We start from the raw sequence: 24,879 nt of genomic DNA on the forward strand, positions 1-24,879 counted from the left end.
AATACAGCTTCCGTGTAATTATTTTGGGGCACAGGGCAGCGGGAAGCCAGCCCACAGCTAATTACTACATAGACTCTAGTTCGCACTCCTTACGAGGTTCATTCTAAAGTTCTGTCTGCTCATCATCTAGTTCCAAATGCAGAAGCTTCCTTGCCATCCTGGGTTCATCCCCTCTAAACCCTGGAAGAACCTTTAAGCTATAGCTACAGTGAACACCCGTGCAACAAAGCACAGCTGTTGATGCACACTCAAACCCTCTGGGAGCTGCAGGACCAAGTGCACACTTATAGTGTGTGGGTAAAGCCAGTCATAGCTGGCCCTTGCCTTGGCCTACAGCCTTCCTCCCGAACTGGGCCACCATTCGGTCCCACTGAGCCATGTGCAGCTCCTCTGTGTCCATATTATGTCCAGCTTATGCGCCTCGGGTATTTTGTGCCCTGTGTTTATAGTTGTCCAGCTTGAACCCAGACTACCTGCACTTTTGACTTCCCTGACCTAGGTCATGTGACTAGATCCTGTAGTCACAGCATTTGGTGCTCATGGTGTCATTGTAGACTTGTCTTCACTGGCTCTTGAGATCCATGAAGATAGAAGGACAGAAGCTTATTAGTGGAGATCTGGTTCCCAAGGTATGGACTAGAATGTGTAAAGACAAAACAAGACATAGGAGCAGGCCTCTTGGATGTGGGACCAATGAAAAGCAAAGCATTGCATACAAGATAAGGGTTGTGCAGAGTTGGCCTGAATCTCACTACCACAGTGACCTGAAGACCATCTTGGGTTGCAAGATGTTTTCTTCAAATGGAAGCTGACACATTTCCCCCTAAACATTACAAAGAAGTGTTAGGTAAAGGCCCATATGTCCACTCCTGTTCATCCTCATGCTATGACCTAAATCTTGCTCCCATGAAGCCTCACACCGCCATGAGTGGTCACGTGAGGTTTTAGAAACAGGCGGGTTGTGCTTTGGAAACTCAGCTGTTGTAACAAGCTCAGCACCACAGTGGCGGCTCAACACCATGGATGCTCTTTTTAAAACTCATATCACTATCAAAGGCAGGTGATCATGGGATTCTTATCCTTAAAGCCCTTAAAGTCCCACCACTCTCAGTGGCCTTTGAGCCATCTTGTGCTTTCTGGGGTGATGACCAGCTGACAGGGAAAGATAGTGAGCGCAATGGCATGTGAGTGTAGATGCTCACACTTATCGGGGGGAAAAGTCCTCCTACAGCCTCACCCAGATGCAAGGAGTAGAGTCACATGGCTTTGAGAGGCAGCAGAAAATGCCAACCCGAGAGGTCTAGCAGACTCTGCGGTTCTTGCAAGTCCTGTTTTGCTCATGTTGAAGTGAACTTTCTCAGACTAGCTAGTGTGGACACAAACACCTTCTGCTTGGCAGCCAGCCAGCATGTAATCAGTGCATCTTCCTGTCATAAAGCTAGGCAACGTGCAACAGAGGTGCTGGGAGAATCATCTCTATGCTTCCTACATAAAAAAAATGTAATCAGGGGGCTGGAGAGATGGACCAGTGTTTAAGAGCACTGATTGCTCTTTCAGACACCTGGGTTCAATTCCCAGCAACCACATGGTGGTTCACAACTGTCTGTAACTCCGGATCCATGTTCCTCACATAGATATACATGTGAACAAAACACCAATGCATGTAAAAACAACAACAAAAAAAAATAAAGAAAAGAGTTGAAGTCAGGCCCGAGGAGAGGCTCAGTTGGTGAAGTGCTGGCTACAGTATGAGGGCCTGAGATCAATCTCTAGCTCCTATGGAAAATTCCCTTGTGGTGGTGCCTGCTTGTAATCCCAGCCCAGGGGAGGAGGAGACAAGAGCATCCCTCATGCTCACTGATGGGTCATCCGAAGCAAGCCAGCAAATTCTAGGTTCTAGTGAGAGACCCTGTCTCCAACAAAGCCTGTGGTTCCTGAAAAATGACACCCAGGGTTGAATTTGGCTTTTACCTACACATGCACCCATGTGTACATTTTAAAAGGAAACAGGTGGAGGCCTAGAGAGATGGCTCAACAGCTAAGAGCACTCATAGAGGACTCAAGTTAGATTCTCAGCACCCCCATGATCGCTACAACCGTCTCTCACTCCAGTTCCATGAGCTTCAATGTCTTCTTTCTCCGTGGGCATGGCACAAGCATGGTGCACAGACGTGTGTGCAGGCACCGCCACTCATACACTTTTTAAAAATCCTTAAATTTAGAAATTTTTTTAAAATGACTTGGGAATAAAAGGCATGAGACTGGGAGGGTAATTAGGTGGTGGAGGCACCAGAGGAAGCTGTGGGGAGGCAGAGGTGGATGGATATGAACATAACACATTGTATAAATAAATCAGAATTTCAAAAATAAATAAAAAAAAGAGTTGGAATAAAGTAGTGATTAAGATTTGTGTCAGAGAGGGCTGATCGCCAAAATCAAGAAATTTGTCATCAAAAGAACATATAATCCAATTTTAAAAAATGGAGTACAGATCTAAACAGAGAACTCTCAACAGAGGAATCTAAAATGGCTGAAAGACACTTAAAGAAATGTTCAACATCCTTAGTCATCAGAGAAATGCAAATCAAAACATCTCTAAGATTCCATCTTACACCTGTAAGAATGGCCAAGATCAAAAACACTGATGACAACTTATGCTGGAGAGGTTGTGGGGAAAAGGGAACACTTCTGCATTGCTGGTCGGAATGCAAGCTGGTACATCCCCTTTGGACGTGAGTGTGGCGATTTCTCAGAAAATTAGAAAACAACCTTTCTCAAGACCCAGCAATACCCCTTTTGGGTATATATCCAAAGGATGATCAATCGTGCCACAAGGACATGTGCTCAACTATGTTCATAGCAGCTTTGTTTGTCATAGCCAGAACCTGGAAACAACCTAAATACCCCTTGACTGAAGAATGGATAAGGAAAATGTGGTACATTTACACAATGAAGTAGTACACAGTAGAAAAAAGTAATGACATCTTGAAATTTGCAGGCAAATGAACGGAGCTAGAAAATGGAGCGAGATAACCCAGACCCAGAAAGACAAATATCATATTTACTCGCTCATAAGTGGCTTTTAGACATAAAGCAAAGAAAAACCAGCCTACAATTCACAATCCCAGAGAACCTAAACAACAATGAGGACCCTAAGAGAGACATACATGGATCTAATCTACATGGGAAGCAGAAAATGACAAGATCTCCTGAGTAAATTGGGATCATGGGGACCTTGAGAAAGGGTCGAAGGGGAGGGAGGGGAGCAGAGAAAAATGTAGGGCTCAATAAAAATCAATAAAAAAAAGAAAAAAAAGATTTGTATCAGGCCACTGCCTGGGCTTCACTCCTGATAACAGCACATGCCAATGCTGTAAGCCTGGGCAAGTGTTGTATGGCTCTGGATCCATTTCCTCACCTGCTCTGAAGAAAAACTGAAAATGCCGCCCCTCCATAGGGCTGTGGGGGGAGACGATGGCGTTAGGTGTCCAATTCTCAGAGGAGTCCATGGTTCCACATGCGGAGCACCTGTCTCATGGTTTTCATTATTCTAATTTCTTGTGACTATCTGACACAAGCAGAAGCCCAATTTAACACACAAACGTGCCCACAGCCACCTCTGATGTCACACACTGCAGGTTACACTGACAGCAGCACAGGAATCTCAAATTTGATGATTATTTGTGTGATAAATTAGAAGCAGTTTCATCACCTGGCTCTAGCGATCACACAGACTGTCTTCTGGGCCTTCTCTGGCTTCCCAGCAGGAAGACACACTAGTGCCCACAGGCAGCGCTTTGGAGAGTTTTCAGGGAACCTGAGTTGCATGTTGTAGGGGACACAGACTGCCCCCTACAGGTCTTCTAGTTTCTAGAGTTTTCTATGGAGGCTTCTGCTGTGCGATTTTTCGAAGCAAAAGCAAGAAATCTCTGCAGGCTCCCAAAGCAGCATGTGGTTAGTGACGTCTGCCCTCCCATCTCCCGCCAGGCTTCTAGGTGCAGCACACTCAGTGGGTAAGGGACTGTTTTCTCCAAGCCCAGCTCCTGTGAGTTCTCTCCCAGTAATTCCTGGACCCGGAGCATTGCTACCAAAGAGGTACTAAGAGGCAGGCTCTCCATGGTAGGCGCTGGCTACACTTCTTGTGAGTGAGTTTAATTGAATCAGTGCAGGCTTGCAATAGGGGCCAAGGTCAGAAGCAAGAGCAGCCTCCTCCATGTGTTGAGGTCCTGTCTTTCCAGGGGCAGGAGGGGTGCATGAGAATTTCTGCACATTCATTACTTTTGTAAGCTTCTCCACAGAGGGAGGCCCGGTCCCTGTTTATAACTGCTATGGTCCTGGGATGTCCAGTAACATTCACTTTCTGGAGCCCTTCTGACCCCGGGACTCAGCCACCCTCACCCCTGCTCCTGTGCACCCTATGCTCCCATCCCTGTTACTCAGCCGCCCTCACCCCTACTCCTGTGTACCCTTTGCTCCAAACCCTGGGACTCAGCCGCTCTCACCCCTACTCCTGTGCACCCTGTGCTCCCATCCCTGTGACTCAGCCACCCTCACCTGTTACAGGAGGAGCGGGCTGTGTCCTGCCGCCCTGCTCGCTTAACCCCCCCAAAATAACCACATCAGAATTATATTATTTAAATTATTGCCTGGCCCATTATTTCTAGCCTCTTATTGGCTAATTCTCACATATTGATCTAACCCATTTCTAATAGTCTGTGTAGCACCACAAGGTCGTGGCTTACTGGGAAAGATTCTAACCTACATCCATCTTGGGCTGAAGCTTCATGGCGTCCACCACACTTCCCTTCTTCCCAGTATTCTGTTTGGTCTACTCCACCTATCTAAGTACTGCCCTATCAAAAGGCCAAGGCAGTCTCTTTATTCAACCAATGAAAGCAACATACAAACAGAAGAACCTCCTACACTACTCACCCCTACTCCTGTGCACTCTGTGCTTCTCAGCAAGAGCTCTTACCCACCGAGCCATCTCTCCAGCCCCTGGTTTCCTTTAAACCCCCAAATGTACGAGTGAGCTCAGCGGTTCCACTTTGCCCCACTGTGGTTTGTTTAATAGTGTATATACAGGAGTTGCTTGTCTGGGCCCAGAAGGCAGCAGTTCCAGCACTAATGCCTGCTACCCACATGCACCTCACAACCTTCCACAGCCTCTGCCATTTCAAAGTCTCATTTGCACATGAAGGGATCTACCCCCAGATTTATCTGAGGTAAAACATGAGACAATGTGTCATTTGGTGGTTTCCATGGTTTAAGCTACACAAAGAAATTTGCATGACTCATGCTAAATGGCTGTTGAAAGAATAGTGAGTTGAGCCAGGGAGTTCTCCACCCAGGATCATGCCCCAAATCCACACTCAGAGCTGGTCCTGAGGCATCCACCTCAGCCCTCCCCAGCACAGGTCACCCCCAAATAGCTGCTTTGGAAAGTTGCCACATTCCATTTGTGTGGCATTTGAAGCTTAGGCTGAGTCTTGTCTGCAGGCTCACTCCCTAGCTGGGTGGGAGGGTGGGGGGAGAGGAAGACTGGGAAGGGGATACTGAAAAAAGGTGTGTGACATTCTTAGTCTCCAAAGCAGAAAGTGGCCTTGTGAGAAAGGTGAGTCCTGTCCCCAAATAGGAAGAACACTAGTGCAGAGACTTCACATGACTAAGCGGTTAATGTCTATGTGGCATCTAGAGATGTATTCCTTCAGAGAGGATGCTCATGGCCGCTTATTTGGTGAGGTCCCAAAGGTTAGCACTGTGGCAGCCCTGGTGAGCTGGTGGTGGTATAGAATGGTTAAAGGACGGGGTGGTGAATCTTGGAGACAATGTGGTTTTGCTGAGCTGCTACTACCAGTACCACAGACTTGAACAACAGACCTGCGTGGTCTCACGGCTCTGTAGTCCAAAAGTCTAAGATCAATGTGTTGGCAGTGTTGGCTTCTTTCGAAGGATGGGGAGGAATGTTCTAATCTGTTCTTTCCAGTAGCGAGTCATCAACCAGGGCCCAGAACTGCTTTCTCTGGCTACACCTGAATGGGAAAGCTCATGAACAGAATTGCTATGAGTAGCATCCTATGGTTAGGATAGGATGTAGCCTTATGGTGAGGACAAATTATGGAAGGCAGAGAGAAGCATCGGGAAGCTCCTGAGTTCCTGAGCCACTGGGCTGCCCATTCTCTATGCTCACCACTGATGCAAACTACCATTCAGTTAAGTGTCCTCATGGTTTAGCCGTTTTAAGCAGAAGTTTCCTGTTACTTGCAGCCAAAAGCATCCTTAGGTGATGCAGGGTGCTGTCAACTCTGTTAGGCTGCTATTTCTTTGGGATTTGGGATTACACCATGTCCAGTTCAGGGCCCGATGTTCAGCACATGCTTGTTGGATGAATCAACTGGATGATGGCAAATGATGTCCTGTGTATTAAGGTGTGGGAACTTCATCGTCAATAGAGCATATTCCACTTGATGATAATGTGTTCTCATCAAGAGGTTGCAGATCTGGGGAACAGAGAGAATGAAAAGAAGATTGATACCTCCCAAGGAGGAGATGCCTCCCCTCCATGCTTCTTCCCTAGCCTTCAGAACTTTTATATCTGAAACCTTCCTCTTCTGTTTCTCTTTCATGTTCTTCAATATCCCCCCTTTCTAAACCTGCAGCCCACCCAGCAAGTCCTGTCTACCCTACTCCCAGGTTCAGTCTCAAATCTACCCACATCTGCCCAGTGTTTAGTCCAGGACTCCATGGTGTTTGGGAGGCTGTGCGGGTCCCAACACTTCTCTCAACAGGACACCCAGTTCCTCTCTACCTCCCTTCTCCTTCATTTCCACCCTGTAGTCAGAGGGATCCTGTGAATACACAAACACACTATGCCCATCCCTTGCTCTAAAACCCACTCTACCTATAGTAAACTGCAAGGAAGCCACAATTAGGATCAGGATCCTTCAATCACTTATGACTCTTCCACCTCCACCTGCCCATCTTATCTCATTCCCCCACCACCAACTCTCTCCTTCTTTGAACACCTAAGCCTTTCCCCACCTTGCTGTCTTGATTGTGTGGGTGGATATGTGTGTGCTTGCACATGCATGACATCATAATCTATGTGAGCATGTACATATATGTGTGCATATGTACCCATGTGTGGAGGCCAGATGTCAACGACCTCCTTGGGTATTTCTCTGGAGCTGTCCAGTTGGTTTTGTTCATTTTGAGGCAAGGTCTCTCCTCGGCTTAGGGCGTGCTGATTCAGTAGGCTGGCTGGCTAGTTAGGCTGGATCCACCAGTCTCTGTCCCCCATGCGGGGATCACAAACATGTGCCACTGTGCCAGACTTCTTTCTTAAATATGGATTCTGGGGACAGAGCGCAGGTCTGCATGCTTGGGTGTGAAGTGTCTTACTCCACCTCCTAGTCCATACCATGTTGTTTCAAATTCCCTGCTTCTGGAACATTTCTCCATTGCTTCTGTTTCTGTTTAAGTGTTAAAGGGACTACATATACTCACGAAAGAATATATAAGACACAAACATGTCTCTCATGCATGCGTTCACCCATTGGATGAAAGGTTGCTTGTAAGTCTAGAATGTATGTTGCCACCAACTGGGTGATGAAGGTCCTGAGGGAGCAGTCATTTCTCACAGCATTCCCCGCGACAGCCACTGGCCTGGCATTGAAGGCATTTCTTCAGAGTTTGTCAGCTGTGTGAAACTCCATCGACAGACACTCGGTTCTACTTCTCTGACTCTTAGACACGGAACCATTGTGTGATTTTCTTGGATGACTATTGTGGCTTCAGCGTCTGTCTCTGCAGTGATGATGAGGGGGTGGATGTCTAGACAGATCTCATTGTGGTTTGTTTGCATGTCGCTTTGACTAATGGTACTGAGTCTGTGGTTGCCTAATTGGACATGTGAATAAAGTTTAGTGTCTTTTCAGGTCTTCTGATCATTGTTAATTATATTTGTCTTATTTTTCAAAATATTTTTATGTGCAGGTGTGTTTTGTCTGCACACAGGTCTGTGAACCACTGCATGCAGCGCCTGATGAGACCAGAAGAGGGCATCAGATCCCTTGGAACTGTAGTGGGTTGTAGTGTGAAGCGGCGGGCTGTTCCCGCCACCCGGCAGCCGGCTAGCTTTACGGCGGGCTGTGTCCCGCCACCCGGCTAGCTTTACCCAAAATAATTACACGGAAACTGTATTCTTTTAAACACTGCCTGGCCCATAGTTTCAGCCTCTTATTGGTTAATTCTCACATCTTCCTTTAACCCATATTTAGTAATCTGGGTAGCACCACGAGGTGTGGCTTACCAGGAGAGATCTTAACCTGCGTCCATCTCGGAGAGGAGCAGCATGGAGACTCACTATCGTGACTGCCTGAAGTGTCTCTCCAACTCTACTTCCTTGTTCCCACAATTCTGTTCTGTCTACTCCACCTACCTAATTTTCTGTCTCTTAAAGGGCCAAGGCAGTTTTCTTTATTAGTAATGAAAGTAACACATAGACACTCCTCCATCAGTGGGTACTGGGTGTTAAACCTGGGTCCACTGGAAGAGTAACAAATGCTCTTAACCGCTAAGCTATCTCTCTAGTCCCGTGTTTGTCTTCTAATGGATGTTTTAGAGTTCATTATGCATTGTGGACATTTTCCCTTTGCAGCTATATGCATTACAAATATATTTACACAGTCTATGGCTTGTCTTCATTTAAAAGGTTTTTTTTTTTTCAAGACAGAGTTTCTCTGTGTGTAGCCTGTCTGTCCCGGCACTCACTCTGTAGATCCGGTTGGCTTCGAACTCACAGAGATCTGCCTGCCTCTGCCTCCCTGAGTGCTGGGATTAAAGGCGTGAATAACAACTGGAAAGTTTAAAAAGAATTGTAATTGTGTTATTTATTTATTTGTATGTGGGTGTATGCCATGATGCATGTGTGGAGGGCAGGGACAATTTGAGAGATCCAGTTCTGTCCTTTTACTATGTGGACTTCAGGGATCAAGCTTAGGTCTTCAGGCTTGGTGTCAAGCACCTTTAGCAACAAAGGCATCCCACTAGGCCTTTTTCTTCATTTCCCCGAAGGTGTCTTTTGGAGAAAAAGAGATTTGACTTTTGACTCAATCAAGTGAACATTTTTCTTTCCTGTTTATTGTCTTTTCTGTAACTTAGCTTCGCTATTGCGTGGTAGTAAATGTAATGGTAAAAGAAAAAATGCTGCAGATCTCCGGCAGCTGCAGTGGCAGAAACACTTCAGGTCCCTGAGCGGCAGCAGTGGGCCATGTGACAGCAGGCAGCCAACAGTGGGTCCTAGAGCAGCCAGTCCCAGGCAGAGACGATGCAGTCCCCCCGAGTGGCTGCAGCAGGCCACTAGGAGAGACAGACAGATGGGCATGCCAGGAGTTCACACCACAGGTCTCCGAAGGCGGCTGGTCCTGGGTAGGGAGCCATGCAGCAGGCGAGAGACAGACAGATAGGCATGCCATGCAGAGTGAGGTTGGAGGTTGGATATTTATTTAGTGGGTTATAGAAGGGAAGGGGAGAAGGAGAAGAGCAGAGGGAGGGAGGGAGGAAGGGAGGGAGGAAGGGAGGGAGGGAGGGAGAGAGAGAGAGAGAGAGAGAGAGAGAGAGAGAGAGAGGAACAGAAGGGGAGGGAAGGGGAGAATGGAGCAAGGCAGAAGCTGCCTCTTCGGGGGAGAGATGGAAAGGGAAAAGACTCAGGCTCCAAGAAGTTAGGAAGATCTGCCTGCCTCAGTGGACAGAGGAGGGAGTGGGCAGTGCTTGTCTTTTAAAGGGTCAGGACAGATCATTACAGGTACTTCTGTTAGAAGTGTGCACTTTTAACACACTTCAAAGTTGTTGTGTTGGGGGCCAGCCTTGACAGAAATACCTTTCTCCAGAGTGGAGGCATGGTGATTTAGAAATATAGTAAAGAATACAAAGACGCCAATGAAAATAATAAAACGGAGAAACATATAGGATGGTATCAGGAGGGAAATTCTCAGTAAGTACTGAAAATTCGCCCATGTTTAATTTCCAACCACTTAAAATACCCCTGACCCCAAAAGGTAGAGGTAAGACAAAAGTCTGCATTAACATGATACAAGGAAATGAACACACCATTTGAAGGTCACGGGCTACATTCTGCAAGCTCACACGCTGGACCAAACGACCAAACGCTGTAGGCAAACCACTCCCTGGGTAAAGTGGAACCTAGTTGAATCCTTAGGCTATTGTTTTAAGTAGGAACCAACTAAGTGGGACCTTTGTTTGAGGAGGAAGCAAAATAATCTTGAATGAACTAGAAACAAGTCCCAAACTCTCTGAACTTTGGCCTCTTTGGGCCACCACTGCATAGTGACGTCAGAGTTTAGGTCCAGATCTGTTTGACTACCAGGCTTTACATACCACAAAAGAATCACGCTGTAAGGACCATTCCCTATAATTGTTAGAAGAACCCAATGAGGTCAAGTGCAGAGTTCTGCGAGGGGCAGAGCATGATGAAACTGCCCTGTAAAGACCCTTTTTCATTTGCTTCCAGCACAGGCAGAGCAGAAGGAAATAACTCCTCTCCTTTGTTTCCAGTATATCAAGGCCTTTTACAATGCAACCTGGTACCGAAGGCATGGACATCCCATAGACCCCAATACCTTGACCCTGCTCTGGTCTGTGACCGTGTCCATATTCGCGATTGGTGGCCTGGTGGGGACGCTAATGGTGAAGATCATCGGAAAGTTTCTTGGGAGGTCAGTCCGGGCATTGTTTCTGTTTGGGGGTCCCTTCTGTAAAAAAAAATAATAATAATAATAATAATAATAATAATAATAATAATAATAATAATAATAATAAGGCACCTGCATCATTATCAGTGTCCCAGCAGGCAACAGGGTTCCACACAGTTTAACTGTAGAGGCTTTACTGCCTAATGGGCAGAGGGAAGAGAAAGAGTACCAGCATCCAGGAATATTGGGCAGAGGGAAGAAAGAGAGTGCCAGCATCCAGGACTACTAGGTGGTACAGAGACAAATGAGGCAGAAACTGGGCAGTACCCAAGTGAGGGGAGCAGGGAAGAAATGCCCTGACTGCCCTGACTTCCCACCCTCCAGTATGCTGCAAGAAACCAAGATGCCTTGCTGATGCCAAGAGGCCAGCATAGAGCAGGGAGGGTCACGATTTAGGTCTGGAGAACGGGAGAAACTCAGCAGAGATTTAGGGGCTGTTCCACAGAAGCACAGTAAGACTTTCAGGATGTCTTTCACCATATGACTAATGGACACTTGGGGAATTTCAGGTTGTTCCTGTCACTATTAAGTAAATTAAGTAACAAAAACTCCAGGTTTTGAGCTGGTGAGATGGCCCAGTCAGTATGCCTCATGAGTATTATTACCTGAGTTCAGATCCTGAGAATCCACATAAAACGTCAGGTGCAGTGCACATTCTTGTCATCCTGGGGATGGCAAGACAGGAGGTTGAGAAGGGAGGGCTCCTGGAAGCTTGCGGGCCAGCTAGTCTAGCTGACTTGGTGAAGCTCCAGACCAATGAAAAACCCTGTCTCAAAAAATGATGGAAGCTACCTGAATTATAATAATTCTGACTCCACATGCAATCATACAACAGTGCACCCATGTAAAACATACACATAAACACATGTTGTAAGAGTACCCTTGTTTGTTCCCAGCTGCTCAGCCACAAAATAACTACACAGAAAACTGTATTAATTAAATCACTGCTTGGCCTATTAGCTCTAGCTTCTTATTGACTAGCTCTTACATCTTACTTTAACCCATTTCTATTAATCTGTGTATCACCACGTGGCTGTGGCTTACCAGCAAGGTTCCGGCTCGTCTGTCCCTGGTGGCGGCTACATGGCATCTCCCTGACTCTGCCTTCTTTTTCCCAGCAATCAGTTCAGTTTTCCTACCTAGCTCGATTCTGCTAAGCCACTTTTTATTGATTATTTTATAATCAATAAAAGCAACACATATACAGAAGGACTTCCCACATCACACAAACATACACACACATACATACACACATATACACCAGGCACACATACATACACAACACATACACACATACACACCATTTAAATTCTCTCCAATCACATCCACTTCGCTATTTTTGCCTCATTCCTAAATTATTTGTGCCACGAAATCTTCTCTAGGCAGTTTGGTTTATCAGACTCCACCCCATGCCCCAATGTCTTCTCTGTCTCCTTTCTGCTAACAACAGCCTCGTGTGTGTGTGGGGGGGGGGGGGTGCTGAGGTGAGTGGGAGCAAGACAGTCTCTGTAAGTTTCATGTCTGAACTTGAATCATGAGTTTCCCACTGCTAGCTGGATGACCTTGCCCAAGTCATCTAATGTATTCAAAGGGCAGGACGGTGGCTCCCACTGAGGAATGTTATAGTTGCTGGAGAGAGGGAGAATTCCATGAAAAGTGCCCCCAGTGAACAAAAGCCATGCGTTTGTGGTCACCTAGCCATCCATACAGAGTAGCTACTCAACATTCACAGAAACTAGAGAGTGGATTCACCAAGACCCAGAAATTCTCCCAGACACTGGGGTTAGAGTAACACTCCTAAGAAGGGTCCCACCCATTCCTTCCCATGCTGCCTAGTGTCGCCAACAAAGAGCTCATTAGAACACCTATGTTTCAGTAAGAATCTCAGAAGGCCTTGTTGGCAACATCCACACGGTGCTTTGAAGGTATATGGTGCTAGAGGAAGTTCTGGTGTTTCCTTTTCCCCAAGGCCAGGTCCAGAGCAGTAACCTCCGGGATCTTGGTACTAGGAAAGCACAGCCATTGCCTAAGGCAATGAACAAAGTCCCTGGAGGTCTTCCAATGTTCCAGGCATTCCCACACTCTCTTGTTTCATCTGCTCTGCTCTAGTGGGTCTATGGATGGGGAACAGGAGGTCAGAGAGGTCAGGATGCTGTGTAGACTTAGCTCACATGTGGCTAAGCTGGGAATGGCACGTGATGGCCCAACCCTACTATCTTTCCCATCCCTGCTCCAGGATATGTGAACTGTGATGTCTAGCCACCTGGCTGTGCATCCCTGCTGCAAGGCAGTTCCTTAGGAGGGCTCTGCACCCAAGCAGTGGAATAGAGGAAGGTGCTGTGGGATTGGGGGCTAAATTTCATAGCTCAGTCACAGGCTATGGAACTCAAGATTCTGCCATCTCATCTCCTAGCCCCTGCTTTTCTCACACATAGAATGAGATGATTGGCAGTAGCTTCATGTCCTTCAACAGCTTGCGGCTGTGAAGCAGAAAGAAAGCAAAAGGTAAAATGTGTTTGTAAACATCTTTTTGAACTTCTAAGCAACTGAGTAATCCTCATCTTAGCCCAGAGGGGCCGTGGGAGTGATGCTGCTGAGACCAGATGAGAGGACGCTGCTCACTAAGCCTCAGCCACTCCAGCCCCTTTTCCTCATTCTGGGAATTGAGGCTAAATTGAAGTTTGGCTTGGATAGCTGTTGGGAGGATAAGGAGCAAAGTCAAGGGGAAGTCTAGCTTTCTGCTAGAGCTGGTGCTCCATGGACTGCAGGTCAGTTGCTTAGCAACCCACTCCTGTTTCCCCTGCTTTACAAGTCGTGAACCTGATGCCCTGTGAAACTCAATGGCTCATCTGCACTGCAGAGTGGGACTGGTCTGAAGTGCAGGGCTAAGCTGACCAAGCACTGAGTTATGTGAAATTCCTCCCGGGGTTGTTAGGGAGGAAGAGGGAGCCCAGATCGTGGTGAGGGGCTGAGGGAGAGCAGCAACAGCCTGGGTGGACCTTAATGGGTGTTCCGATGAGTGATTAGGAGAGAAGTTCAGTAGGACTTGGTTCTCCGCTTAAGTTGGGACTGGATAGTGATTCCAGCAGCTGGGTGGGGACTGGCTATTGGTAAACCCGACAGTCTTAGGGAGTAGGTGGGAGCAGTGGCTGGGCCACAAAATCCAGTATGTTCAGAGAGCAGTGGAGCCAGGAAAGCTTGAGCAGCCAGGAACAGCTCTGAAGATGGGTCATATCACCTTAGGCAGGCTCCAGATATACAGTTTCCGCCTCATCAGGAGCCTCCAGCTGAGAGAATTCTGGTGGACCAGCCCTTTGTTTGGCGTCATCTCTTGCCTCTGCAGTAGTCACAGACCCCTTCTTCCCTCACCACACAGGACATCAGGTCTTCCCAGACACGGCCACAACTCAGCTTCAGCTCTGGACTTTTTGATGCTGGTGTGCAGCGCACAACACCTGTCTGCGCTCTATGTGCTACCATATGGTTCGCGAGCTTTGGGCAAGGGGCTGGAGATTGAAACACACAAAGACAGACAGAGACAGAGACATGGACCTCTAGTCACTAGTAAGAAGCCCTTTATTCAATAGCACCATGGAGGCTTATATACCCAACAGTCAGGTGGGCCAACAGGTGAAAACCTTATCCTCTGATCCTCATGGCCAAGGCAACACGTGCTGGTGAAGCAGAGCTGGTAAACAACTTTGACACAGCTTTCAGTAACTCAAATCAGAAGGAAAGTAAAGAGCTCTAGCAGGGAAGAGCAGCTGGAGGCCAGGACTGGTGGCTCATGTGGTGTCTATGAATTACATGAACTCTCTTACCCAACCTGGTTCACAGTGGCATGAAAATAAAGTAAAGGCATGTGTGTGAGAACTACTGCAGAGATTAAAGCGATGTTTGGTATAAAGTGCTTGTCCTAGCAGTTGGCTAGAGTCAGCCATCATGGCTCCAGTAGCCGTGTGAGATGTGAGCACCACTATCACAAATAGGGCCCTTCCTGATGTGGCTAATAAGTGCTCAATGGAGCAGAGTTGTTGTTTGTATGTGTGTGCGTGCGTGCACGTTCTCGTGTACGTGTGTGTGTGTGTGTGTGTGTGTGTGTGCATGCATGCTTTCGTTTGCGCGCGTGCACGTGTGTGTGTGTGTGTGTGTGTGTTCTATGCTAGAATTGTCCTCATTGATGATATCGTTGAATCTGGTTCTTACCTCTGGAAATAGATAAAAGTAAGAAACAAAGCAAGAAAACCCACATGTGCTTTGAAATCCTGGGTCAGTTCTCAGGCAGTCTGTGCAAGAACATCTATCTAAGGGCTGGAGAGATGACTCAGTGGTTAAGAGCACTGGCTGCTCTTCCAGAAATCCTGAGTTCATCCTAGCAACCACATGGTGGCCCACAACCATCTCTAGTGGCATCTTGTGCCCTCTTCTGGCATAAATGTGTACATGCAGATAGAGCACTGATAAAAAAAAAATCTAAAAAAGACCATCTATCTATGCAGCACACATGTCTGAGTGCTGTCAGGATGGATGGGGCACTATATGGACACATGGGTTTGTGAACAAGAAATGCACAGCTCCTGAGGTCCAAGGCTGCCACTGGGACAGAGAGGTACACTAAGAAGTTCATCTGCAAGCCCTCAAGGTCCCCATAAGTGCCAAGGATTAGTGACAGGCTCAGGTAGAGGCAGCTGGCCTTTCAAGGTGAAATTCTATGAAGTATAGATAAGCAGACCTACCTCAGGGAGCAGCTATGAGGGATGGATGTGATGCAATTTACCCAAATTTGCATGGTGTCTCATGTCACTCAGGAAGGTCTTTGAATGCCTGTCATGGATCCCAAATCAAGTTGGCTTAAGCCCCAAAGGGAATTTGTTGTCACACATAACTAATGTTGAACCAGCCAGCTCATAGAATGTCAAAAGAAAACCCAAATGATCTGTCTCTTTCCTCCATCTCTCAGCCCTGCCTTCTCTTGTCAGTCTCTCCATGGAGGGTCAGCATAGATCAGCATTGCGATCCCTCTCTTAATAATTACCTTAAAAGTGCCAGGTGCTGGCCTGGGAAGATAGCTTAGTTGGTAAAGCACCTGCCATGTGGGCACAAGAACCTGAGTTCAGAATCCCCAGAACCTATATATAAAGCCTGGAGTGGTGACTGCCTCCTGTAACCCCAGCCCAGGGGACTGGGGAAGGATGGAGGTTAACACTCTTGAGTTCATGTGAGCTCTTCAACGTGTTCAGCCATGGTGAGCACGGCAGAAGCACATGCTTGCTAGGGTAAGCTTTAACCACTGCGCATTATCAAGCACATAGAAAGAAACGAAGAACAGTAGAATTCAAGCCAGGAAAACAAGAAAGGATGGAGACCATGACTGATGTGGAACAAGGTACCATCTTGGCCTATCATGGCTTTAGTGTTGCCGGAAGGCCCGTGGAGGCAGACGGCACACACACAACTTCTCCATTCGCTAGGGCGCACTGACAAGTGCTTTATAAATGTAAACCAGAATAGGAAGCCTTCCACCCACAAATCCTGAGTCTGTAAAGGCTGAGCCTGTAGAAGGCGGCTCTCGGGCTTTCCCTGACCTTCCCTGATCCAGTTCAAGTCTCCTCGTGCTGAACCTTCCTCAAGGACCCGCTGCCCATCACCTCCCACCACCTTTCACTTTTCCTCTCCGCCCTAGAGCTAGTGATCTTCTGAATCACACAGGGAAGAGCAGACACCATTGAAGAAACATCCAGCAGTGAATCGGGCACCATACAGGAGACTCTTGGATTCTGCTCCCAAAACTGCTGCCCCTTGTTTGTGTTGCTATGTTCATCCTTAGGAGAAAATGGGAACGCGATGATTAAAGTCTGCCTCAGAGCCCCAGGGAGTCAGCTTTGAGAATTATTTGCGAATAAGGTTTCCATCCTCTCTAGGAGGCTGTCAGGCTGGGGCTATTTTGGGAGGAAGATTTAATACGATGAAGTTGCTAGAGGGTGTGTGTCCCTGTTTGCAAACGCTTCCTGTCTGACTCAGATGTGACTAACATTTCCTGCAAGGCACCAAAAGACACTGCTGGGCACAGTGCAGAGGTTCAGGCTAGAACCTCAGAAGACATCTTGGTCTCTCCCTCGCTCTTCACCTCTGTCTGCCCAACAGCGAATCCCAACGGGTCTGTCTTGAACATATGCTGGGATCTTGCTGCTTCTCACAGCCTCCCTTGCTGTCCGCCTGGTCAATGTTTCTCACACTCCTGTGATAGCGCCTCCAATGACCTCCTGACTCCACTCTGCCCCCTCCTGGCCACGAACTGCTCTGAAGACCAAGCAGACTTATTAGAAGTCAGGCCAAGTGCCAAGTTGATCCTTTCTTTGTCATCTGTGGCCACCTCCTTCATGGGTGGGGGGTGGAAACCTCACACCTCCTGGTGTCCCAGCGCACTCCCCAGGGACACCTCTGTCATTCCTCTCTACCTGCCCACTCTCTGCTGCTGCCTCCCTGGTCCACCACTGTCCCCAATTATACTGACCTCAAAGATGTCAGGCTGTCCCTGGCTAGCTACCCATCCCTCCATCTCACCTTCGCTCTCATGCCGTCTTTCAAGGCACACTTCCTGGTCCACTCTGTGTAAAACGACTCCCCCCCCCCTTCCCTGCTTCAGCTCTTTTGACAGCATCGGTCCACACTGGCATGCGACATGTTCTGTGTTGTTTATTGGGAAGACTTTAGAATAAAGATGTCACCGTGTTTGTCCTATAAGCCAGAATGAATGGATGTTTGTAGAGAGAATAAATATGTCAGCTAAACGTGCAGGCAGATTGCATCATGGTCCCTGGGGTGCTAGATCTCCATTCAGCAGTGTGGTCTCGACTAAGGTGCTTGCAGATCTGTTTTCTCAAGATTATCCAACTTGAAGCCAGAGGGAGGGCTCCGTGGTTAGGACCATTCCCTGCTCTTTCAGAGACCCTAACTCCAAGTTCCAGCACCTGTATGGTGGCTCACAACTGTATATAACTCCAGCTCCAGAGGATCTGATGCCCTCTTCTGGACTATGTGGGCAGCAGGCACTTATGCAGTGCACAGATATAAACACAAATAAAACACCACACACTTGAAACAATTATATAACTCACAAGGGGACTTCTACATCAATATACAGTGTTTAAGGCTGCATAGTGAAGCTCGGGTTTGTTAGGTAGGGCCATTATGATAGCTGCACATCATGCCGGCTTTGAAAGGGTGGCTCGGTAGCATCTCTGTATGAGCTACGTTGGCTGAAAGGGTTCCGGCAGGAGACACCAGAGACACTTAGTTCACACTCAGGGCTCTCCACGTCGCCTACGGTGTCACTGGCTAAGCAAGCACACACACCACTCTCACCACGCCTCAGGTGACTGTGTGTAAGCACTATTGGTGAGCCCGAGGAGCAGCCAGGCTTGAGAGCCACTCACGGAAGACCTACTCCACAGCTTTCTCTCACATCCTCCAGCTAAAACACCCACCTTAATGGTACTGATGTCGTGGAGAGATGTCTGTGAGTGAGCTGGGTTTAATTTCTAATCAGGCTTCTTATTTCTCTGTCTACGGGATGAGCACACACTGTCTTGGCCAGATCAGAGGACACCGTGTCTAGCCTCAGCGGTCCTCTCCCTCCAGCACCCTTGACAGCCCTCCCTGATGAGACTCTACCAATAGGGTTGGGCCTGTGAGGTCCTAAGGATCAAAGCAGGGATCATACATGGAAGTTACAAGGGGAGAATTGTCCTTGCCAGAATTTTTGTTTTTTTTTTTTTTCCTTTTTCATCCAAGTGTCTCCCATCTCCGGGATGGAAAGTCAAAATGGAGAGGCAGCCTTCCTGGAGTCCAAAGGCCAGGGCCACACACTACAGGGCACAGTTACTGGGAGCACAGCTGGGTCTCTAGGGGAGATGCACACTCAGTAATGTGAGCAGAGAGTGTGATAGGGACCCTGTAAGTGACTTTTCCACCCTTCCTTGGGAGGCCTTTCATACCAATCCTACAGCAAGGCAGAGAAAGGAAGAAGGATGGAGAAGAAACAGGCAAATGTCCTGTTCACACACACTAGCTTCTGTTGTCTGGGATTTTACTTTCCTTCACTACGGTTACTTAAAGTGCGCTGTATTGGGAAATAATAAGTGGAAAATTCCAGAAGAAAACAGTTGATAAGTTTTAGATTAATTGCTGTTCTGAATAGAGAAATGAACCTCACACTGTCCTACTCTATCCTGGGACACAAACTGCCCCTTCATATAGCGTATCCACACATGCACACTACACACTCGCTAAGCATGTTTAGCCATCTTGGTATATCACAAGCATAACTGTTTTTCCATAATAAGGTCTGTCTAAATTAGATTTTAAAATATTAAATCCCATCGTTTTTGGCTAATTAACACATCCATGTGGTTTTGATTTCGAAAGGACTCAATGGGCACAAAGGTCAGGGTTCCCTTTTAACGTTTGCCCTCCACTCCCTCAGTCCTTTCTGGAGACACCCAGCGCTACAAGTTTGGGTGTGTCTCCAAGGTTCTTGCCTAACTCACACACGTACAAAGACAGACACACAAGTACACACATGCACATAGCACAATGACACACTCATACAAGTAGATAGTCACACATTTTTTTTCCCACACAGATCGCTGCATGGTTGACACCAAACTCTGCACTTTGGCCTTTCTCTCTTCCTACCACAGAGTACAGAAAGACCCTTCTGATTTGATGTTGGCACAGTGCCCATGTGAACAGACTACAACTTAGTTTACTGTTAATAAACACTTGAGCCGTTCCAACCATCTGCTGCTATAGAATGCTGTTGTGAGTCTCTTGGTACCACTGCCCCAGATGCAAAAGCCAGCGACTGTGAGATGTCCAGGAAGATGCAGAAAGGGAGGAAACTTTGCTCAAATGCTTAGATGAGGCAGAAGTCACAGAGACGGTTGTCCCGGAGCTCAAGAAATCTAACTGCTAAAGGGAATACTAATTCTCATAATTTACACAATGACATGAGGCTTCTTAATTTGCCTAGTAGTTTGCCATTGTTGTTGTTGGGGAGGAGAGAGGAGAGGGAGCTTCCTAAACTCTTCAACTTCCTAACCTCATGATTTACAGCAATTTCCTAACTCGTCAGGGTCCTGGTTAACTTGGTATGACATAAGCATGGAAGAGCCCCTGCCTCTGTCATATCTGGTGCTCAGATTAGAGCCTGGCTTGAACACATGGGAGGGGCTACGTTGGTTCTGCAGGGGAGGAAAAGAAAACACAGCCTCCTCACTCCCCAAAAACAGAGCCATTGCAGAATCCAGCTCCCCGCCCTCAAGGAAAGCAGGAATCTCCACTGTGAGGGCTTAGGGACACATTTTTTAAACAGACAGCTATCCCAACACATAGCAGTAAGAGTAATTATTGTCAGGGGAATTTGTCTGTCTCTTTGATGGTTCCAACCCAGCTTTACATGTGTAGTTCATTAGATCTAAGGTGGCTAGAGAGTATTAAGAGATATGATTGTTTTATTGAGAGAGAGGAAAGGAGAGAGGAAGGAAAGGAGGTTGGGAGAGAGGGAGAGAGGAAGAGAGGGAGGAGGGAAGAGAGGGAAGAGAAACAGAGGGTCCATCAGCTAGAACTGTAGGAGGCCACGCAGACTGTCCAGCTGTTGTCTGGACACCACACTCTGGCCTGTTTCTGTTTGCCTGACTCCTTGGCTACTGATTCTAGTTTCCAGCTTTTGTCCAATCCCGAGAGGCAGACTAAGTGCCCATCAGAGAGGTGAGCCAGCTCTTCAGGGATCCCCTCCTGAGCCTCTAAGGCACTAGCACCCCAGAGTGGCACCTCCTTTTTCAGAGAATCTTCACATAAATCACTCTTCTAACATGGTTATCTAATGCCCCATGCTAACATCTTTCCACTGAAATATTGAGTGGTTTCTGTTTTTCTGCTTAGCCCAGTTCCTGCATGTGACTTGGGTCTTATCTTGATAAATGCTAAATGTAACTCAGAATTGGTGAAATAAAATCCTTCCACAAGGAATTCATAGCTTTCTAGTTGACAGTGCCCCGTGTCTACCCCATCATGAACAGAGAAACAGGGAGTGGATGCCAGGATCAAGGTTATACAGCCAAGAGTGGGAGTGACCCATGACCCTAATTCCTAAGCTCGTGCCTATTTCACCACCTGAATCTCACTCGATTGGCCTTCTGATGGGACCAGCATCTCTGTTTTGGGGGATGGACAGACACCATCGACACATGTCTCATAATGCATTGTCCTCATGAGCCACTTCTCCTTCCAGGAAGTACACACTGCTGGCCAATAATGGATTTGCGATTTTGGCATCATTGTTAATGGCCTGCTCACTCCAGTCAGGAGCCTTTGAAATGCTCATTGTGGGACGTTTCATCATGGGCGTGGATGGAGGTGAGACTTCAGCCCAATTGGGGAGGAGGGCACTTCCAAGGCTTGTCTGGAATGGGGAGAGTGCTTGGAGCTCAGACAGACTTGGAAGAGACGAAGATTCTAGAACCCCACTTAGTAGCTAAATGTCCCTCTACACAGTGTTATAGAATCCAACTGAAAAAAAGAACCAGGCTAGGTAGAGCTGAGTCACTGCCAAAGCCCCAGATGTTTTACAGTGTGTCTGCTGCCTTCTTTATAAAATCCATCGTCTAGGTGGGAAGCTGCGGCTCGCCCAAGGCTTCTGTGCTTCTGACTGTTCAGTCTCGTGTTCATTCACCAAGTGTTAGATTACTGACTATGTCCCATGTGCTGTGTTCTGGGGAGAACACAGCCATTGGGGCAAACAGCATCTATTGTGCACAAGTCCTAGGAAGCAAACAAGGCAGGGCAGAAGGCAGGCTAGGTTTTTTGGTTTTGTAGGAAAGCCAGTTAGAAGGACCGGTAAAGGTGAGCAGAGACCAGAATGAACCGAGACTGAGAAATGAGTGAAAATCTGAGGAACCAGGCTCTCAGCAGGGACAGGAGTGCTGTGGGCCTGATGAAGATGAGTGGGGGGCCAAGAAGGCTAGAGCCTGGAGAGGAGGAGAGTGTGGGAGATGAGGACGAAAGGTAGCCAGAACCAGACAGTGCAGCCCCCAGCTAGGACCCAGTGTTGGTGCCGAGTATGAGAGGAAGCCAGAAAGGGCTGAGAGGGGAGGGCACGGATTGCTTTCTGAGTCAAGGCCACCTCTTGGGCACTTGTGTATGAAGTGCAAAGTGGATCCAGGCGTGGGCTCAGGAGAACCAGGGACAGCCTATGTGACTTGGGCAAGACTGTGTAGTAGGGCGGGCAGAGAAGAATGGCCAGATTCTGCCCAGGGAATGAGGTTTACAGATTCAAGCTGTTGTCAAAACAAAACGGTTTTCCCCTAAACCTGCAGATCTCTAAGCAAAGTTTCTAAGCCTCAGTCAGCTCTAAGTGTTTTATAGTTTCAATATTTTAAAATTACTTTTATTGATTTTGCCAGTGTGTATATGTGGGAGCCAGAGGATGGCTTGCAGAATTAGATTCTCACTCTCCACCATGGAACTTCCAGGAATTGAACTCAGGTTAAAAGGCTTGGTTGGCGGTAATCACCTTTACCCGATGAGCCAGCCCATCTACCTGAGTTGGGTACTCTCAATCTTGCCAGCTCAGTCTGGGATCTCTTTCTCACTTGAGATAAAATCCATGAGTAGAGGGGTCTCACCCAGCAGAGTGGGGTTTCTTCTCATGGAATTCCACGGGCTCCGGAGCACAGCAGGAGCACAGCAGGAGGAAGCCTTAACGTGCAAATACTGTGCAGCACATTAGCCACAGTCACTCTGGCCAAAACAAGGCCCATGCTAAGAGCAGACGGAGGTCCAGCTGGGGATGTGCCTGCAATGGGGCAATGCACGGCAGCCTTCCTAACTGTCTGAGTCTCCCCCTGCTGCTCCCTAAAGGGACCAAATAGCAAGCCTGCCCTGGCTGGACGATGCCAGAATTATCCTTTGTGTAAAGTGCTCAGTCCAGCAGGAGCCAAGCCTGCCTGCCTTCGCCACAGTCATGGTGGGGGTATTCTTGTCCTAAGTGCTGCTGCAGCATGCTTGATGCTAAGCTTGGAAGGGGCAGATCCAGGATTGGAAGCAAAACAGAAGAAGGTTGCTTGACAGCCTCACCAGTGAGGCCCCTGCTCTGCTCTCTCTGGGGGTTTTAATATTTTATCAGCCGCTTTCTCCTCGGCTCTGCCTGCCTCGCAGAAGCACACTGCACTTGTTGCTCTCCGAATCTCCACAGCCACAGACTCAAAACAAATGCTTTTTAGGCCCCTTTCCTGTGAGCTGTTCAGAAAAGAAGCAAAAGAAAAGGAAGAATAGGGGAACTTTTAAAACACACCCTGACCTCTGGAACACGGCCTCCTGGAGCAGTGCCAACCCCCAGAGATGCCATGCCATTTCTTCTCTCCAAACCCTTAGAGCACAGAGAGCAAAACGAGGGCATTTTAAGGTAAGGGAAGAAAGGAAAACTACTAGACCTGAATTAGATCGGCTATGTGCTTATAATAAAGAATTTAAGGCCAGGGCTGGGGACACAACTCAGTGGGTGGAGTGCTTGTCTAGCATTCATGAAACCCAACCCAGCACCATATAAAACCAGATGGGGTGGTACAACCCACATGGGAGAAGGAAGCAGAAAGAGCAGAAGTTAAAGGTCATTTTTGACAGGCTCCACTGCCCAGTGAGTTCAAGGCCAGCCTGGTCTATCTGAGAGTCTACTTCAAAACAAAACAAAGAATTTAAAGCCATGTTATTGATAGTCCTGAACATTCTAGAATGTTTACCTAGTTTCTCGTGGAGCATTTGAATCAGATTAGAAATGTAGGACATCTTTGATTTTTTTTTTCCCTAGGAGATTTAGAGAAACATCAACATACTACTTTTTATATAAAAATAAATATGATTCAATATGGCATTGGAGACAAATTCACATAGACCACAGAATTTAAAGCAGGAATTTTGCATTGGTGGAAGATTGAACTGGATATGGGTCAAGCATGACCTTCCCAGAGCTGCCCACATTCCCTGTAGTACAGTTTCCCATTGGCCACAGTAGGAGTTCCCAGAACACAACCCATGACAGCTACAAGTAGAACCTCCATGGTTCCTGTTGCTAAAAATATGGAAAGTTTTAGAAATAATTAATGTTTTTAACAATATATCATCCATTATCACCTCATCTAGGTATAATGATATTGGCAAAGACCTTATAGCTAGATAATGTCAGCCACGGGTAATAGAGGATAGAGACTGAACATGATTTGGAAGATACAAATTCATCTCCTGCCATTGGAGGGGATGTTGAACTGAAACAGGAAGCATAGGTGGGAATCAGCTTAGGATCTCTAAGAATGGAAGGTTCAAAACAAACAGACGAAGCAAGGTCAGTCTTCGAGGACACAATGAGCTAGAGCGCTCTCTGAGCCCTGAGGTTCACACATTGAGGGGGGATGGATGGCAGGGGAGAGGGTCAGACGTTGAACAAGGCTGCTTAGGAGTGGGGATGCTTACTGAGGACCAGTCAGCCTGGATAGATGGTACCAGGCAAGCCGGGATGCATCAGAGACTCACACACAGGCTTATCCTAAATCAGGTGGTCATCACCCCACACAATCTCCCTTTTCTGGACTGTCTCCAGCTATCATATTTTTTTTAAATAAAGAATCAGAATGAAGGCAGTTAGCCATTCACAATTCAGACTTGCCCTGCTATGTAGAGATTAGCCTCGTCCCTGAGATTCACAGTGTCCGGGTGCCCTGCCCATGGCCTCTGCATTCTCCTCTCTTCACTACTATCTCTTCAGTGGCGGTCACATGTTCACAAGGCCACTGCATCCCCTGGTCTCTAAGCAAAAGGTCAGATACAAGCAAATAGCAGTGTTTGCATGCTGAGTATCTGCAGTTCCTTCCTGTCTGTTTTTACCCCTACGGCACTGGTGAACTAAAGAAGTTAACACTACACTGTATTAGTTCCTTTTCTGTTGCTGTGACAAAAATACCAAAAGTGACTTGTGAACAGAATTTATTACAACTTATGGTTTCAGGGGGAAAAGAATTTAGCCTGGTAGAGAGGCACAGCAACCAGTGTGGCA

At 47.3% G+C, this 24,879-nt stretch overlaps 1 protein-coding gene across 1 annotated transcript in view; it reads left to right on the top strand.

Moving 5' to 3' along the window:
* Slc2a9 (solute carrier family 2 member 9) overlaps nucleotides 1–24,879 on the top strand; it is a 138,669-nt gene that overhangs the window by 16,639 nt on the left and 97,151 nt on the right. Inside the window, exons 3-4 of the mRNA XM_038344433.1 lie at nucleotides 10,576–10,736; nucleotides 21,067–21,191. Of these exons, the coding sequence (XP_038200361.1) occupies nucleotides 10,576–10,736; nucleotides 21,067–21,191 (286 nt within the window). The remainder of the gene's footprint in view (nucleotides 1–10,575; nucleotides 10,737–21,066; nucleotides 21,192–24,879) is intronic.

This window comes from Arvicola amphibius, chromosome 1 (genome assembly GCF_903992535.2).
Source record: "Arvicola amphibius chromosome 1, mArvAmp1.2, whole genome shotgun sequence".
Classification (NCBI taxonomy): domain Eukaryota; kingdom Metazoa; phylum Chordata; class Mammalia; order Rodentia; family Cricetidae; genus Arvicola; species Arvicola amphibius.